Genomic DNA, 19431 nt, shown 5'->3' on the forward strand with positions numbered 1-19431 from the left:
TTTTCTCATGTTTTACTCTCTGCAGAAGTGAATTCCACCATTGTTTGGTTTATTTCAAACACATTTCTCATCTTACTTTGCGTTTAAATGTTTTATGTGGAATTTGAATACGTGTTGAGTGTAAATGTAGTTGACTGAAGTTAGAAGTTCCTCTCTGCACAAAGCTGACTGCTGTGTTAAAATACTCCTTTATGAGTAAAAATCTTGCATTCAAAGGATTACTTGTTCTCATCAGTGCAGTACTTGAGTAAATGTACTTAGTTACAAACCCACTAGATACACACAGCTGTGTTTGTCTGTAAACTGCTGGGTGGAGTTTTGATGCCCTCTGGTGGCTCAACGTCTCCAGTGTACCAGTACAGGCTGACAACAAACCACCGTATACTGGTCAAACTGGTGCTGGTCTGACCAGTAAAAGATCATGTAATCGGCCAAAAGCCAGTTCAGACCATTTAGAGATAAACCCTCACCCATTAGCAGGCATTTTTATACCATTAAAACTAAGATTTAGACACTAAATAGACCATTTCCTCGATAAGTTAGCAGCTTAGATTATAAAAAAGATAAGTTCAGACCTTTGATTACCATTTATTAAAATAAATGTAGGTTTGTTATTCAAAAGAGTAAAAAAAAGACCAGTTTACACCATTATTATATACTGGTTTAGACCACTGATGACCTGTTTTTTACCACCAATAACCAGTTTAGTCCAATAAAAGACAGGTTCAGACATTCAATTACCATTTAATAATATAAAATATAACAGTTTTATTATGAATAGGCTGATTTGTAAACTGGGTTTAGACCACAAACAACCAGTATGAGACCAGTTCAGACCCTCAGTTACTATTCAATAATATAAACAATCAATAACCATTGAAAGACCAGTTTAGACCATTAACAGATCATTTAATCAATTTTTAATGTATTTCAAAAAGGGTCATAATAAAATGAAATCATTTTGTCTCATGAGTGAATTTAAAGATGTTTTCTCCATCTGTCACTCACACAACAAACAGGAGGTTAATGAAATACATGAAAGACACATTTTATTTAAAATGACATAACTGTTCAACAAAACATTCGACCAGAAACAACAGTAACTGAACTATAACTGAAGTGACTGAACACAGTACAATAAATAAACAAACCTGAAGTGAATCTCCCTCACTGTCTCTCAGTCTGTAAAGTTTAAAATTTTCACATCAAACCAGGTATTATTGATAAAAAATAATAATAATAAACAATAAAATATACATAAATAAAATGCAAAACAATTACTAACAAAATGCACGATTTAACACAACTGCAGGAGTCCGTCTCAGCTTTGTTAATAAATGTAGTTCTGCTGCCACCTGCTGGTGAAACTGAGTTACAGCTTTATAAAGATGAGTCACTTTAGTTCATAGTAAAAATTCATTTTAAATTAATAAAAGGAGATTTTTGTTCCATGAGATCTGTTTGAGTCCCTGACAGGAGCTTAAAAAGGTCCAACATGACTCCACCATGACAATAAAGACATTTCCATTAGTTGTTTGGTAATTTTCATTTACTTAAATTATTTGGGATTTTTAATGATTTCCACCAAAAACCACTTGAGCAGGAGTGAACAGGTTCAGTTGTCATTGAGAGGAGAAGAGCTGCTGGTCAGAGTTCCTCCAAGTCGTTAAAAAACTACAAAGAAATGATGAAAACAGAATAATTTTGATGCATTTTTGTTTGACTTTCACTTGATTCCTCCTTCACTCCTCCATTTTTTAAAATTCTATTCTCAGCTGGTTGCTGAAGTGTGAGCAAAGCAGTCTGAACATTATTTCCACAGTCCAACACTCTGGCTTCTCCTGAAGGGTTCCAATGCATTCTGGGAAATGTAGTTCCTCCATTGAATCCCAGATCTGCTACAGAAGACACATCGAAGCAAAACGTCTTCTTCCAAACTCTCTCCAAAAATCTTTGAAGAAGTGTTTGAAAATCATCCATCAGAAGCTCCTTTCGGTGAATTTTTGGCCTTTTAAGCCAATATTTTTCCCATTTGGTCAAATGTTCTTCACTTAAAGTGTGCTGGATTAGCTGTTAGCACTTCCTGTTTGCAGTGTACTCATGGATATACAGACAACTATCACTGGATTACTTTGATACTGAAGAAAACTTAAAAACTTGAAGATTCTTCAAGGAGTTCTGCAGTTATACAGTGTCAGAGATCGTGAGATCCTCCTGAAGGGTAAGTCAGAAGTCTCAAAGATTTTTAAGTGTTTTAAAGTAACGCAATGTTCTCTGTGATCCATGTTAATATAAAAAATCCTACATGTAGAAAAATAATCTCACATGAATGTGGTCCACCAGGTTCTGGTCATTATGAAGGTCAGAGTGTCTTTTCAAAGGTACCCATGTACGTGTAGACTAGACCTCAGACTCCTGCTGGTCCTTTATGTCTCTGTAGGACTCAGAACCGCTCGTGCTCCATAAGTTCTTGGTCAGGCTGTAGGTTCTGTTGTTGAGGTGCATGTTTATGGATGAGATGTACTGCACAGGCCGGGAAACGGAGGCTCTGAAGGACGGCGTTCTGGCTGTGAAGAGGATGAAAATCTGAAACCCCTGAAAACACAAAAGCAGGAAAGTTATTTCTTGTGCGTTCACATCACATCAGATGGTCAAACTTGACTGGAGGAGGCGTTCATGTGAACACATTATTCTGATTATTCTGACACTTCTTGTGTTTATGTCTGAATTAGTCTGTTGGTCCTTGAAGGAGGCGACGTAAAACTTACACTTTATACAGATGATGTTTTATTTATTTTATCAGCCTAACAAACCTAAAACTGTATTACAAATTGAATGTGAGCAAATAATTTCTATGCAATACATGAATTTATATAAAAAAAGTTAGCATAACCAAACATTTACTTTCCTCCACCATATTTCTGCATTTATGAAGACAGAGTTTGGTACATGTCATGTACCATAAGTTTTCTGAATTCTGAGTTGTTGTTCTGACTTCACGGAAATTTTGCCAGTCGGGAAATTATTTTCCAATTATTTCGACACCACACGAAAGCACAAGAATTCTTTATAAGTCTATCTGTTGTCCTCCAAGGAGGTAACATAAATCTTCACCTTCATGCAGATGATGTTTTATTATTTTTGGATGACATCGACAGCTGCTTACAACAAAAAACTAAAAACATATATGTGAGCAAAAATGTATATGTAATACATGTATTAATAAAAAGTTTTCATCCATCAACCAAACATTTACTTCTGTCTGCCATGTTTCTGTGTATCTGACGTCAAAGTCAGCAAACATACAAAACATTTTGCAATCTTTCCAATTGTTGTTCCTACTTGTTCGGGCGTTCGCATGAGTTTTGCGTGTCGGGAAGAAAATTTTAAGTCTCAATGAATCTGTCTGTTTTTTCTTTTAGGAGGCAACATAAAACTCCACCTTTATGCAGATGATATTTTATTATTTTTGGACGACACGGACAGCAACTAATGACAACAAACCATATTACAAGACCATATCACAAATAAAATGTGAGCAAAAACTTGCAATGAAATGCACCAATAAAGTTACTTCATTTAATCACCACCAGATTCTTGGTTCTCTGCCACAAATTTTACTTCTCTTTGCACCTCTGTTCTGTCTGAACACTTTCCTTCCTTTATTGTTTAGTTTATATCTTAAGTCAAAGATCTGCAGTGATGAGGAGCTCCCGTGTCAGCTGCATGTTTATTCTTGATCATTCTTTAGAAACCAACAAATAACAAGTTTATGTAGAAGTTAAGAGGGAGGTCGATCGAACTAACGTACCTGTGTGGTCGTACAGAGACAGAAGACAATGCTGAAGACCAGGTGGGGGGTTCCTGAAGTGACGAGGACCAGGTACCCCATAGTCCAGGACAAACCCAGTAACACGGCCAGAGAGAAACTGATGAGGAAGTTCTTCCTCAAAGATGAAGGATTGGTGCTGATCAGCAAAACAAAAACAAGTTGGTGAGTTCAAGTTATTCTCTGAAACAAATCAGGACAACAAAGAGGAAATATACAAGGAAAAAACTATGTTTCAGGAATTAAGTCAAAAACATACGAGGACAAACAAAGTCATAAGATTTTAAGATTTTACTCATTTGGTTTACACTCGAACCTACTTTAGATTATTTTACTACTTTAGATTATTTTCTCAAAATATCGCAATCTTGAAATATTACAACTTTTCTCTAGAAATACTACTTTGGTTATGGTTAGAGCTAACTCTAACTATAACCATAACCCTAATCCTTTATAATTTTTCTCTCAAAATATTAAAACTTAGAAATATTAAAACTATATTCTCTATATATTATGACTTTTCTCTCAATTTGTTACACCTTTACTCTCAAAATAATACAACGTTATGTAACATCTTTACTTTTCCAATATTATGATATAAACCTCATTTAAACCTTTTTTGGTCTTAACACTTGATGATAAATAACACCCTGCTGTTTGTCAATAATTGTGACCACAGAGATCAGCCTCTTTCTGTCTTCTGTACAGTTAGAAACGAAGCTTGTGAACACATGCGATGGATACTGACATTACCTTTTCAGGTTTGGGTCAGTCCTGCATGTGGCCAGAGAGGTCAGAACCAACAGTACGATGTTGTAGATCAGGATCAGAGCAACAGGAAGCAGGAAAGCCCAAAACATCGGCTTCCCAAAGTGAAACTGTTTGTTCTTGTCCAGAGCTGCAAGCCAGCAACTACATGATAAAAATAACAACAAATAAAACGAAGAAGAAGAAGATGGAAACTAAATATGTCTGACCTCGGACTCAGATTTGTTCATATTAAATTTGATCAAACGCACAGAACTTTATTTTAAACTCTAACTTAGATCCAAAGTTTCAGAAGTTGTTCACTGAAAGACAGAAGCTCAACAAGAAAATCAGGAACCTCCGACACGATCGACACATTACACGTTAGAACAGTTAATTCATGAATCAAATAATAATGGACTCACAACTCCTCCTGTCTGTATCCCAGAGGACTGTCGACTCTGTAGGTGGCTCCCAGTGTGATCGCCATGAGGACGGCCGGCAATCCTGGGAGGAGACAGGAAGTAAAAACTGTTATAAATGTTTATATTTGATTATATAGATTTTCTTCCAGCTCACTGTTGATATCCAGGTTAACTTAGCTTAGCATAAAGACTGGAGACTGGCTAGTAGTGCAGTTAGCTTTTTCCACCTGAGTACTTTGCTTACAAGCCGCCTACAGAAGCAGAATTAGAGCTCAACTCTGAGACAGATATCACATAATTAAACCTCGTACCCCATCCCACAGCGTGACTGAGTTTACTCCAGTATGGAGGAAGACTACTGCGCATCGTCCGGACCAGCAGCACCAGCTGAGTGCTGTACACGCTGCTCCACATGAAGGTGGCTAACAGGAAGAAGTGAAGCAGAGCCGCCACCGCCGAGCACGAGCCTCTGTCCGGCTCCACGCGCTCATCAGAGTCTGGGACGGTGTTGGTTGCAGCGTCGACCTCCACCTGAGCATCGTTCTGTCTGCTGGAGTTCTGAACTCCAGAGAGGAAGGTGATGATGAAGGCCAGCAGGCTGACGTAGATACACAGCAGAGCGATCTTTGAGTTCTTGTTGTTTTGCCGCACTCCAGAGTTGATGTGAAAGCTAAAGTGGAGATCAAGGTCACATTTCAAGAATTTTTAAAAATAAAGTCATAACATTTTGTTAAATAAGGTTTTTCAGAATAAAATCAACCATTCTGACAATAATGTCGTACCTACCTTTTTGCAGATGAAATTGAAACATTTAAAAAATAAAGTCTTGACATATTGAGAATAAAGTCATCATATTTTGAGAAAATATTTGTAACATTTTGGTAAATGAAGTAATATTTTGAGTATATAGTCATAATGTTTTGATGGGAAAGTTGTAACATTTTGACAATAGAATCACAAAATTTTGAAAAATAAGGTTGAACATTTACAGAATGAAATTGAAGGTTTTGAGAGTAAAGTTGTAACATTTTCAGAATAAAGTCGTAATAAAATCATACTTCTCTTTAATGTGGTGGCCGATCGTTACAACCAAACCCAGAATAGAAAGTGAAAGTCCAACAATGGAAATCCAGTCCAGGGCTTCTGCATATTCATATTTCTCTCTGAATGTCTGAAACAGAAACAACTTTTCTTCAGTCGCGAAGCTTTTTCTCGTTTTTTTCAGTCTTTATTATCAGCCACACTTGGTTTCAGAAGTCTTTCTACAACAGTCATGTTTTTTCCATCTGAGATAAGTGTAATAAATGGAGCTTCAGTCTCATTTGAAGGTTATAAATATCAGTGTTGGGGAGACTTAAACTACATGTAGTTGAACTACATAGCTTAACTACAATTTGCTGTAACTTGCTGGTAGTTAAACTACATTCATATTTTGTGCTGCGTCAAGTATTTCAACTACTTTTTGGGTCATTTATTGTAGTTTAACTACTCAATTTACAAACTACAATTTTGGCCAATAACATGAAATATTTTTTTTATAAGAAAAAGACCCATATAATATAAATTTTATTTTATTTTTCTTTGAAAAAAGGCATGAAACATGTCATGACATGCTAAGCCAACGCTGCCTCTGATTGGCCCTGGCAGCACTCAAATGCTTCACAGAGTGGGTGGGTCTTTGTGCCAAGGAAGGCAGTGCTCATATGGCACCAGCACGTCATGGACAACCCTCCCACTACCCCCAGTGCGCCCCCGAATGCGCCAGCCCAACCATGGCCATATTTGAGCATGTACATGTTGGATATAGATGCATCTAAAAACTTTGAGAGACTGCTTGTGTGTCGTGTCAACAAGCGATTCTGCCCTGGCATCTAGTTCTGGTGCCTAAGTGTTAGTGCCTCTGAAGTTCCTGTGATGTTGACCAAAAATGTCAGCTTTTGTTCTTTAAAAAATAAAACTTGAGTTGAGAGGCATGTTTCTGCTGGCATGTGAATTTTTAGCAGGCTATTATATTTTGTTTCATATACACCATATGTTGATTTATTTGACGCTGAGTTAAATGAGTATAATGAGTATAAGTAGTTGCTAAAGCTACTTTTTTTAGCAGTAGTTTTACAAACTACATTTCTCCAGGGGTAAAAATGTAGTTTGTTCAAACTACTGCCAGGCTGAACTACATGTAGTTTTACAAGCTATGCTTGCAAAGTAGCTTCCCGAACACTGATAAATATGCTGTGAGATTCACCCAGAGAGCAGCGAAGTTGGTGGTGTGGTTGCAGAAACATCTCAGGAGTCCGTCTGAAGCGTTTCCTTTGGAGCAGCCGTCGGTGCTCCAGTCGTTCACATGATAATTCCAGAAAACACAGGCGAAGTCGTACAGCGACGTACCGTTCACCATCTGAAAGAGCAGCAGACAGGACAGCTCTTCACCTGCAACTGATACATTCACACTTTAACTCCGTAAAGGAGACAAAACTGAATCCTCCTCTGAGGAAACCAAGACTAAAGCCCAGACGAAAGTTTGTCATGTTCTCCATCTTTGCTCTGCACGTTTGCTCGCCAACATTTGTCATCAAATATTTAGTACATTTTAAGTAAACGTGTCAAAAAATGTGATGATTCTTCATTTTCTATGATATTAAATCACATATCTTTGTTTTTTGGGCTCATGGTTGGACAGAACTAGACATCTGAATGTGTTGTGCTTTTTCTTTAACATTTTATGGACTTATGGAGTGTGTCATTAAAATATCAACAGATTAATTGTTGATGAAAGTTATTGTTAGTAGCAGCTGCCATAAAATCACTCGTAAAACAAACACTCTGTTGCTATTGGTCAGTGTTGTCCTAGATGTTACAATACAAGAGTCAATCATTAAATAATGAAATATACTGTAATAAAGATTCTGCATGTTGTGAAGGGACTGGTGCATGCAGGTGTTCAATAAACAACAGGAAGTCATTGTAGTTTGTCCTAATAAGTGCCTACCAACCAACTAATGGACACAGGTCCTCCTTGGTAAAGGTAACTACAGGGCTCAATGTGTAGCGAGGCCAAAAAAACAAATAAAAACCACTAAATGAAGTTTGTTAACAGCAGCAGGTTTTCTTACTCTTGGTCTGAACATTATCTCCACGTGGTCCGGCACCATGCTGCGCTCCTGACCTCCAACTGTCGCTGACAGGACCCTGATGGTGGCCCGCTGCCTTTTATAGCGCCTTGACCTGAAGAAACGGTCGTTCTGGTAGAGGACGAAACCCAACGAGACATTCGACGGCTTCTGACGAACACCAGCAGCTTCTTTAGATTGACAAAGACATTTAAATTCTCATTAGTGAGAAATTGTTTTTTTCTGGGGAGTCTTTTACTAAAAACAGACAGCTCTCTCAAAAAGCCTTTACAGCTGACTACCTTTCAGTAAAATGTGCTCATGTGTAGTTTTAACTGAGTAAATTCAGGTCGACACCAGTTGGAGTATTTCATTATAGTAATACCAGTTTGGTAATCCAACAATTGCAGAAAACTCACCTGGTGGGAATCGTACGTATATCAGGGCGTCGGCTATGAACCCGTTTTCCACCACAACTGTTGACGTGTTCGTGTTCAGGTCAATTCGGTCGGCAACAAAACTTCCAGATGTTCCTAAACACACCGAGAAACACAGTCATTAGTGATATTGTCATTACATTTTTAAAATTAATACTTGATTTACAAAAATGAAAATGTTTGACGAGAGAATCATTGTTTTTTACTTCACCACCACCACTGTACATGTGTATATTTTGATGACAATGTTAGTTATTGTCCTTTGATTTAAATGTTTATTGATATTGTCTCTTTCAGGCATCTGTAGACCTCAACACCAAGCTAATCCTGCATATTGTAAGTACAGAAGCTTTTATCAGCCATTTGTATGTGATACACACCAATTTTGTTGACTGATGTCGTTGCATTTTGTTCTACATTCATGCTGCAACAGTAAATCCTAACAGCAGTTAGTTTTCTCTGCAATTAAAAAGGTACAAAGTATTTTTAGATTTAGTAAATTTGATTACTGTCTGGACAAGTAAAGAAATTAACCTAAACAATTCAGTTTTGTCCAGCAGAACTTTCAGAACAACATTTAGACTTTAATGTTGGGAAATCAAAGAATAAGCCATGACACCTGGTAGAAAAAATAGTGACACAGTTCAGAGGCAGTCGTTTTAATTGAGTGCTGCAGCAGGTGTTATAAGAATGGCTAAAGCCCAATTTTTACTACTGCGGAAAGTGCTGTACACGGACACGGAGAGCCCTCTCCGTTGCTGGAGAGCCTGTCGGAGACCCTCTCCATACTCTCCAGGCGCATGAAATATTTATTAAATGTCCGTCACTCCGTTGAGGGGAAACGGAGGTGGCAAAGGCTGTGATTGGTCCTCTAAAAACATCATTTCCGGAATTACTTTTCCGGTTTGACTACTCTCTCGACAACATAAACACCACCACCGCCGTTTTCGAAAGAGTTTGACCGGTTCGCAATCAAGGCGAGAATGAATCCGATCGAAGAACGCCTAGCCGAAGAAATTAGAAAATACGAGAACCTTTATGTAACCTCCTTAAAGACACAAGGATGCTTGTATCGGACGGGAAATTGCATTGCGTATCTGGCACTACGACGGAGAACTGCGAAGGCTCGAGGGGTCTCCGTGGTTATGGAGTCGGATTATGTATTACGTAGTAGGAGTAGATTGTTGTAGTAGTTGATTTAAACCCAAATCACATTTTCCTAAACCTAACCAAGTATTTTTGTTCCATTAACGTAACCAAAAACATGAAACAGTGACAAAAAACTGGAAACAGAATATAGTCTGTGACCTGTGTATGAATAGTAACTGAACCCCAGTCTCCTGGTTGAGAGTCCTGCACTCGACCCATTCAGCCACAACTTATTGCTTCCGGTGTCGACTGTGTCACTTTCTGGTCAGTTTCAATGATGGTCCTATAATTACATTATTTATGATGTTCAACAAACAACACTAACAACTTGCTATCAGGTAGACCATTACGGCTTACCTGGTTCTGTCGCCACAAACACAAAATGTCCCAACGTCTCATTACATCCAGTCTTTTCACGCTCACAAATGTTGAAACACAGTTTCAAATAATGGTCTTTGGCTGTCGCGCCATCCCATCCCCTCACCTAGCTGTCGCGCCACCCCATCCCCTCACCTGTCGCGCCACCCTCATCCCCTCACCTAGCTGTTGCGCCACCCCATCCCCTCACCTAGTTGTCACGACACCCCATCCCCTCACCTAGCTATCGTGCCACCCCATCCCCTCACCTAGCTATCGTGCCACCCCATCCTCTCACCTAGCTGTCACGCCACCCCCATCCCCTCACCTAGCTGTCGCACCATCCCCTCCACCTCCTGGCATGAATAATATAATGTGCTTTTGAACATACCCTTAGTGTGCAGAAAGTCTGGTGACTGGTCTGGGCTTCAAACTTGACCAGTGGAGTCGCATTTCATCACACTGACCTGACAGAGAGGTGAACTGGACTCCTTGAGTGTCTGCAGCTGGGATCTGTGCTGACTGGACCACTAGGTTGGGTTGAACCACCTGAGACTGAGATGTGTTGAGACTGAGGGTCAAGTTAACAGAGAGCTGGTCCAGGGTCTCCGTCAGGCTGGAAACAAAATATATAGAAATGTCAGGCAGACTTTTTTAACCCAGGAACACAAGGACAATCAAACATGAGTTGTGGAAAATTTTATTTACCCCAGAGTAGCATTGTTGTCCTCGCTGTCATCTGGAGCGCTCAGCAGCTGACTGACTGTAGCTACTGCTGCCACCCTGACGCTCTGAAATACAACATGAACACCTGCTCAATGAGGACACTTGTTACAAGTGATTAGCTGATGTCATTTTCTGAACTTAACTGACCGCTCTACTTGTTCTAATACTTTCCCTTACCCACTTAGTCATTCTATCTACATTACTGATGATTATTAATCTAAAATCTCTTTGTTTTCATATTTTGTCAAAGTACCAATAGTCATCCGAACAGTGTTTGTACAGTTTGTACCTCTGTGGCGTTAGGAGACCGCAGCAGTCTGTCAACGATCTGAGCTGCTGTTGTAACATTTTCAGCCGTCAGCTCTTCGGGTTGGGAGGTCAGAATTTGAGTGCTGCTCGCAAGTGACTCTAAATCAGCTGGGCTGGTAAGCTGAAAGAGGAAAACATTTGCTGTTATTCATGCTTTCTTTTTGCTAACTACAAAAATACTCCGTACCATCTTCTCACATTTTGTTGTATGTCGCTGAGCGTCTGGTCACACTGGAGACGCTGTACTTTATGTTCAAAACTTGGTGATCCGTTGATGCTGGAACACCTGGTCGAAGCCTCCGGTTTACCAGCTGGATTGAAATGTGACACATGAACACAAAAACACCTGTATATTTTGGTATACTCGTGGATGGGTGTTAAACCGACAGCAGGGTGGAGATGGCAGTAATTACTGATATCTTGATTGATGTGGATGCAAATTGAAGGTTTGTAAGAACTTACCACCACTTGTTCCTGTTGGACAGACTTCCTCAGAATATGCAAACCAGCCAATGGGTGTGTGGGGGAAATTGAATCCACCCAGCTGTTGTGCTCGACAGAAATTCTCTAAGAGGACAAATTTAATCAACAGGTCATTAGGCACATGTTAGACATGGCACGATTTATTTTTATGAAGTCAAAGAAAAACCCAGGGCAGCTCAAACTGAGGCATAGATACAGTTTGTGCAAATAAAAATGCCCCCAACTTTCCCAAGGGCAGTATGAATACAATGTTACTTATGGATGTAGAAAGGAGAGCAAATGGGAATGAGATGGGAAAGAAAGTAGAGAAAGAAATGCATTATGTGGTCATGTATGAGATCAGTCAGTGAGACGGTGGTTGGTTGCTGGCTCGGTTAAATCTAACATCTGGGCAGTCAGCACACTGACTATTTGGGAATAATAATCACAGATTGTGCAAAAGATGCAGTTGTCAAATTCATGAGAATTATGTGATGTAAAATGTGCATAGTCTTTTTGACTATGATCCTGACTTACCTCGGGAGCAGGTCTCTCCAGTCCATTCATCAGGACAGGTACAGACACCATTCAGTAATATCCCACCATTATCACAAACCAGAGGAGGGGTGGGAGGAGGAGTAGGAGCAGGAGTAGTAGTAGTAGGAGGAGGAGTAGTAGTAGGAGCAGTAGGAGGAAGAGGAGCAGGAGTAGAAGCAGGAGTAGTAAGAGGAGGAGTAGGAGCAGGAGGAGAAGCAGGAGAAGTAGGAGGAGGAGTAGTAGGAGGAGCAGGAGTAGTGGCATCAGTAGGAGCAGTAGGAGCAGGAGTAATGATATCAGTAGGAGCAGGAGTAGTGCTCAGAGTAGGAGCAGGAGTAGTGGTATCAATAGGAACAGGAGTGATGGTATCAGTAGGAGCAGGATTAGTGGTCAGAGTAGGAGCAGGAGTAGTGGTATCAATAGGAGCAGGACTAGTGCTATTAGCAGGAGCAGGAGTAGTGGCATCAGTAGGAGTAGTAGGAGCAGGAGTAATGGTATCAGTAGGAGCAGGGCTAGTGCTATTAGCAGGAGCAGGACTAGTGGTATTAGTAGGAGCAGGAGTAGTGGCATCAGTAGGAGTAGTAGGAGCAGGAGTAATGATATCAGTAGGAGCAGGAGTAGTGGTATTAGCAGGAGCAGGAGTAGTGGTATCAGTAGGAGCAGGAGTAGTGGTATCAATAGGAGCAAGACTAGTACTATTAGCAGGAGCAGGACTAGTGGTATTAGTAGGAGCAGGAGTAGTGGCATCAGTAGGAGTAGTAGGAGCAGGAGTAATGGTATCAGTAGGAGCAGGACTAGTGCTATTAGCAGGAGCAGGACTAGTGGTATTAGTAGGAGCAGGAGTAGTGGCATCAGTAGGAGTAGTAGGAGCAGGAGTAATGGTATCAGTAGGAGCAGGATTAGTGGTCAGAGTAGGAGCAGGGGTAGTGGTATCAATAGGAGCAGGACTAGTGCTATTAGCAGGAGCAGGACTAGTGGTATTAGTAGGAGCAGGAGTAGTGGCATCAGTAGGAGTAGTAGGAGCAGGAGTAGTGGTATCAATAGGAGCAGGACTAGTGCTATTAGCAGGAGCAGGACTAGTGGTATTAGTAGGAGCAGGAGTAGTGGCATCAGTAGGAGTAGTAGGAGCAGGAGTAATGGTATCAGTAGGAGCAGGAGTAGTGGTCAGAGTAGGAGCAGGGGTAGTGGTATCAATAGGAGCAGGACTAGTGCTATTAGCAGGAGCAGGGGTAGTGCTATTAGCAGGAGCAGGAGTAGTGGTATCAATAGGAGCAGGACTAGTGCTATTAGCAGGAGCAGGGGTAGTGGTATCAATAGGAGCAGGACTAGTGGTATTAGTAGGAGCAGGAGTAGTGGCATCAGTAGGAGTAGTAGGAGCAGGAGTAATGGTATCAGTAGGAGCAGGACTAGTGCTATTAGCAGGAGCAGGACTAGTGTTATTAGTAGGAGCAGGAGTAGTGGCATCAGTAGGAGTAGTAGGAGCAGGAGTAATGGTATCAGTAGGAGCAGGATTAGTGGTCAGAGTAGGAGCAGGAGTAGTGGTATCAATAGGAGCAGGACTAGTGTTATTAGCAGGAGCAGGACTAGTGGTATTAGTAGGAGGAGGAGTAGTGGCATCAGTAGGAGTAGTAGGAGCAGGAGTAATGGTATCAGTAGGAGCAGGAGTAGTGGTCAGAGTAGGAGCAGGGGTAGTGGTATTAATAGGAGCAGGAGTAGTAGTATTAGTAGGAGCAGGAGTAGTGGCATCAGTAGGAGTAGTAGGAGCAGGAGTAATGGTATCAGTAGGAGCAGGAGTAGTGGTCAGAGTAGGAGCAGGAGTAGTGGTATCAATAGGAGCAGGACTAGTGCTATTAGCAGGAGCAGGGGTAGTGGTATCAATAGGAGCAGGACTAGTGCTATTAGCAGGAGCAGGAGTAGTGGTCAGAGTAGGAGCAGGAGTAGTGGTGTTAGTAGGAGCAGGAGTAGTGGTATTAGCAGGAGCAGGAGTAGTGGTGTTAGTGGGAGCAGGAGTAGTGGTATTAGCAGGAGCAGGAGTAGTGGTGTTAGCAGGAGCAGGAGTATTGGTATCAGTAGGAGCAGGAGTAGTGGTCAGAGTAGGAGCAGGAGTAGTGGTGTTAGCAGGAGCAGGAGTAGTGGTATCAGTAGGAGCAGGAGTAGTGGTATCAGTAGGAGCAGGAGTAGTGGTGTTGGCAGGAGCAGGAGTCGTGGTATCAGTAGGAGCAGGAGTAGTGGTGTTAGCAGGAGCAGGAGTATTGGTATCAGTAGGAGCAGGAGTAGTGGTGTTAGCAGGAGCAGGAGTAGTGGTATCAGTAGGAGCAGGAGTATTGAAGGGAACAGTGGTGATCATAGCGGTTGTAAAATGAACAGTAGCAGCAGGAAGGAGTTCAGGGGTGGAGGAGGTGGGTGCTGGTAACACAGTGGTGCTGTCAGTGATGTTTGTGGCCAAATGAACAACTGTGAGGAGAAACACAAGTATTCAAATCATAAGTGTGAAGGAAGAACTTGTTGTTGTGCGTCTACACTGTGCAACAACTTTAAAACCATTACCAATCCATTAGTCAAACAATACACAACATTTACAGGCAGGACAGAATATTTTGGGCACAACCTTGGGAAACATTGTCCAATATGAATATTCTCACTATGACATCATACAGTTTTTCCCGCAGAGAAGCCAGATTTTTAACTCATCTTCTAGTGTCAGACTGGTCATTGCAACTGAATCTATCAGACCTTTAGGTATGCTTTTCTTTTCATAGGGAAAATTGCTTTGTTGCTCTTGGTATGTTATGTCTGGTCTTTGCCCTTCATTTGCTCATGATAACGTGATCTGACCATTTTTGCACATCATGTTGTAATGTTATCTTTATGCATATTTTTCACATTACTCCAATTTATATTCTGAGTAAATGGCAGAAGGAGATATACAAAAGTATTTCTGATGTATAAACTTGAACTTCACGTCATTAAAAACCTAAAATTTCTCTCCAGAATCATTAAAATCCGCCTGAACAATGACTTTCTAGGTTTTAAAAAAATGGCTTTAATGGCAGCCATTTTGAACTGTTCAAAAGAAAAGCCTGAAGAGGTACAGTGTACACTCTTGAGGCACCTGTCCAGATTTGAAAGATTTTAGTTCTCGTTTGCTGTTCTGATCCTGCTCAGGTGGTTTATTCAATGTAGTTTTCATATTTTTGACATTAAGGTGATGCACATATTGTTAACTAGAATGGCTTTCATCATTTTCCAAGACTGATATTCAATCAAATATCAACATTATCAACTTCTGAACATTAATTAACTAATAATGCACTAAATGATCCAAATCCAAACAGCTGCAAACAAGCTGTTAAACAACCAATCAGTCCACACTAGTGTCAGGACAGGACAGTGTTTATCAGATTGGATTTGGCACAAATTCATCAGAAACTAGCCAACTTGATGATATGATATTAGATCCAAGATACTAGAACTGGATTTTTATTTGGGTCTGCATCAAATTGTACTCCCTCATAGATACCAGCCACCTCAATACGCCTGATACACCAAGACCCATGCATTATTCCCTGAGTAATGAACCAAAATGTGGAAAAACACCTATCAATGTTAAAGAAAGTTTTTTAAAAATCCTGGATCAGTCACTCCATCTGGATCCACACAAAAAGTTAATGGTGTCTATTCTGTGCTGAGACCCGTCCTCCATCCAAGTTTGAAGGAAATCTGTTCAGTAGTTTTTGTGTAATCCTGCTGACCAACCAACCAACCAAGCCACAAAACCAACCAACCAACCAACCAACCAATCAACCAACCAAGCCACAAACCAACCAACCAACCAACCAACCAACCAAAAAACCAACCAACTAACCAAGCAACCAACCAAGCAACCAACCAAGCAACCAGAAAACAAACAAACCAACCAACCAACCAACCAACCAACCAAAAAACCAACCAACCAACCAAGCAACCAACCAAGCAACCAAGCAACCAACCAAGCAACCAGAAAACAAACAAACAAACCAACCAACCAACCAACCAACCAACCAACCAACCAACCAAAAAACCAACCAAGCAACCAACCAACCAACCAAGCAACCAGAAAACAAACCAACCAACCAACCAACCAACCAACCAACCAACCAGAAAACAAACCAACCAACCAAGCCACAAAACCTCACAGACAGGCAACATTATAACCTCCTTGGTGAAAGTTAAAAGCATTCTTTGTGCACACAAGATAAAAAAATATAATCTTCTGATAATTCGGGAGCTCTGTGAGAAGGTTTCACGCAGTGATGAATAAAGAAAATAGATATCGCTTCAGATCTTGTTCTGATGGTTAAAATGACAGATTACTTGTAATATAAAGAGTTTTTCAGGTCAAACTGTCCCGTCCTACATGTGCCCACTTCAGTTATCACTAAAACTAACACACACCTGCAGAGTCCTGTTAAAACTCCCACAATAAAACAAAGTTTCTTACCCAAAGTGAGAACGAGCACAAGCCGAAACTCCATCTTGATTAACGGCTGCAGATCGGAGACGTTGGCGTGTGTTTACTGTCCAGTTTATTCAGTCGACTCATGTGGTGTGTGTGAGTTATTGTGCATCATAAAGAGCAATGACACCATAAAACACAAAACAGCAGCTCAAAGGTCTTCATTAACTATTTGACTGACAGTGAGTGTCCTGTGAAGCACTTTGAGCCTCACGAAGTCTAGAAGAATTGATCACAACATCAATAAAACCATAAAAATCCTCAAACTTGTCGCTTCTGTAAAGTTTTATTGTCGGTTTATTGAAAAATATACTCTGACACCAAAAGAGGAAGTAGTCACACGTTCAGCAAAGTCATGCTGTCAAAGCAATACAAACCATGAACGTGTCGTGGTGCAACCTGCAGCCCCTCCAGGACTTCTTGAGATTGTTGTGGCCTAAAAAAAACAATGCTTGATTTCACAGCAACTGTTCTATAAACTTGATGTCCTTAGGTGTTTTCTGTGGTTAAACTACATCAGCGATTCCCGACATAACAGATTTTTTTGTCAGCAACAAGCTGACATGTTCATGATCTCTGAGTCAACAGTGAGGCGGACCCATTGTTCTTCCTCTGAGCCAATCAGCTGTCAGATATCCAGCTGTTCACTCATTAACTGTTGGCTGTCTGCTGCAGTTTGGCTTCATGTGATGTAACTTTTTCAAATATTTAACCCCAACATGTCTCCAGCTGTTACTTTACTGCAGTTTAGTTTCAATGTGACTTTGGTTTGATTTCAGTGTTAAAAAGCTCTCAGGTGAAGAGAAACAACACGAGGTGATGTTTGGCTTCGACTTCATCACAGATCCTCAACAAATCTGTTGTTTGTCAATGTTTAAGCTTCAGTTTTACCTTTATTCTTTACATTGTGCCGCTGTTACATCAACAGGCTGAGACTGAAGTTAAAGAGTTTCAAACAAGCCCTCTCAGGGCTCAGAACACTCTGTTCTGTAGTTGAGCTTTGAATAAAAATCAACTGTGGTTAAACACTGAGAGGATTTTATCTGTCGGACCCTGAACTCTGACCTCTGGACTCCCCAAAATGCTTTTAACTGTCTGAGGATCAACAGATCAGCACAAAGGAACAACATGAAAGTCAGACTGTCCTTTGTAGTTCAACATTTGGAAAAATTGAAAAAATATTGTTGTCTTCATTTTTGACAATGTGTTAAAATAAAGAAGATACAACCTGCAGCTGGTGAGCAGCAGGGTAGAAAACAAGTAGCTAGGTCACAACAAGACACTGGACTATTGGTTGAAATAGTAATAGATCATGTATACGCATAAATGCTAACAGTTAGCTAAAAGAAAATTGTAGTAAAACTGCTGACATTGTTAGCTAAAAGTTGTGGATAAATAGACAATATAAAAATGCTTAAAATTGTTAGCTAAAACTGACTGGATAAAGTTCAAAATAGCTAGCTCAAAGTCATGGATAAAGTGGTGAAATTGTTAGCTAAATGGCTACATGCTTTACATTCACCCTGATGCAGATTCAAAAGGTGCACTAATGTACATTAATGTATATAACTGTGTATATGTTATGCTACCCTGTGCTGTATAATGACAATTAAATGACCTTAAATAAAGAATATAGGGTGGAATCATTAGCTGAAAGTAGGAAGTTGAGCAGGTCTCTAACTTTAACTTTGTTTAAAGTAATTTGTTGGATCAGGCAGATAAAACAGATACAATAGTTTGCTGAAGTAACAAATGCAGCTGCTGACACTGTGAAACCTCAACTAACATCAACTGTTCAACTGTGTGAAGAAACATTACAATCTTTTCTCTGATCAGTCAAAGTCTGACTGTGGCTGTAGGGGCGCTAGCATCACTTCACCCTGTTGGTTTCTGTTCATGAAGCTGTGTTGTGTGCAGACTAGTCTAATGATTGTCAGGCGACCTACTTACAGACCTGCTGCAGATCTGAGCTGTTAATGATTCACCTCGCTGGAGTCCTGCTGCAGAAGTCTGAGGGTCTCAGGGGGACTGAGCTCTTTGGATTCAGTCTGCAGGCGACATGGCTCAGCTGGTGGAGTGTGTCCCCAACTTCTCTGAGGGTCGAAACAAAGAGGTCGGTTATTTAATATGAATCATTCTCTGCATGTTGCTTCTGCTGGGAGTGTTGAGACTCTGCTGTTTTATAGACTTTGCATTATGGTTACCAATTCCAAACCTCTTTGTACCTGTTTCATCATTTAGACACTTAAATATGTCAGAATAGGACCCAAATACTGGAACTACTTTAAAGTACAGTACTGGACTAACTGAAGTAGAGGAGTGACCTGTACGTGGCAAACAAAACCCTGTATACGTTGAAAAATGTCAAATGACCAAACAGACAGCAGGAGACGTGATGTGTGAGATGATCTCTCGTGTGTCAGGTGATCGATGCCATCGCAGCAGCCATCTCAGGCACCTCCGGCTGCAGCCTGCTGGACGTCGACCCCGGAGCCTCCACCAACCGGACCGTCTACACCTTCGTGGGTTCTCCGGAGGCTGTGGTGGAGGGAGCGCTGAACGCCGCCCGGCAGGCTTTCAGCCTCATCGACATGAGCAAACACTCAGGTCAGCAGCGTCCTGCAGTGACGCACCACGATGTGTTATACAGGAGGGAATACCTGACGTGTGTGTGTTACCTGTTCAGGTGAGCATCCTCGGACTGGAGCGATGGACGTTTGTCCCTTCATCCCCGTCCAGAACGTCTCCATGGACGACTGCGTCAACTGCGCCAATGTGTTTGGAAAGAAACTCGCAGAAATGCTGCACGTCCCCGGTGAGACGCAAATATATATATATAATATATATA

At 40.8% G+C, this 19431-nt stretch overlaps 2 protein-coding genes across 3 annotated transcripts in view; one reads left to right on the forward strand and one right to left on the reverse strand.

The window, feature by feature from the left end:
* Positions 1-897: 897 nt before the first annotated feature.
* On the reverse strand, positions 898-18610 carry LOC141020388 (uncharacterized). 2 transcript variants are annotated; one of them, XM_073495445.1, is made up of 16 exons: positions 18534-18610; positions 12089-14542; positions 11552-11656; positions 11288-11400; positions 11070-11210; positions 10763-10845; positions 10522-10670; positions 8531-8644; positions 8115-8302; positions 7247-7399; positions 6060-6172; positions 5313-5671; positions 5002-5083; positions 4583-4741; positions 3812-3968; positions 898-2595 (listed from the first exon to the last, which is right to left on the reverse strand). In XM_073495445.1, exons 2-16 carry the CDS (start codon positions 14433-14435, stop codon positions 2401-2403), a joined length of 4458 nt encoding a protein of 1485 aa, XP_073351546.1. In that variant the 5' UTR covers positions 14436-14542; positions 18534-18610; the 3' UTR covers positions 898-2400. The 2 variants fall into 2 exon arrangements, with proteins under 2 accessions (XP_073351546.1, XP_073351545.1); XM_073495444.1 differs by lacking the exon at positions 18534-18610 and adding an exon at positions 16569-16627.
* The window catches only part of ftcd (formimidoyltransferase cyclodeaminase), a 5304-nt gene continuing 4460 nt past the window's right edge, over positions 18588-19431 (forward strand). The window contains exons 1-3 of the mRNA XM_073495446.1: positions 18588-18696; positions 19007-19190; positions 19270-19398. Coding sequence (XP_073351547.1) covers positions 18643-18696; positions 19007-19190; positions 19270-19398 — 367 coding nt within the window. The 5' untranslated portion in view covers positions 18588-18642. The remainder of the gene's footprint in view (positions 18697-19006; positions 19191-19269; positions 19399-19431) is intronic.

Source organism: Pagrus major, chromosome 24 (assembly GCF_040436345.1).
Source record: "Pagrus major chromosome 24, Pma_NU_1.0".
NCBI classification, from domain to species: domain Eukaryota; kingdom Metazoa; phylum Chordata; class Actinopteri; order Spariformes; family Sparidae; genus Pagrus; species Pagrus major.

What these genes read in the sequence shown, in the direction of transcription:
- LOC141020388 (XM_073495444.1), bottom strand. Translation starts at nt 16,602, where the DNA reads ATGGAGTTTCGGCTTGTGCTCGTTCTCACTTTGG. An exon ending in GGATACAGACAGGAGGAGTT is followed by an intron (nt 4,742 to 5,001) that starts GTGAGTCCATTA and finishes TTTATCATGTAG; the next exon opens with TTGCTGGCTTGCAGCTCTGG. An exon ending in GTCTCTGTACGACCACACAG is followed by an intron (nt 2,596 to 3,811) that starts GTACGTTAGTTC and finishes TTGTGTTTTCAG; the next exon opens with GGGTTTCAGATTTTCATCCT.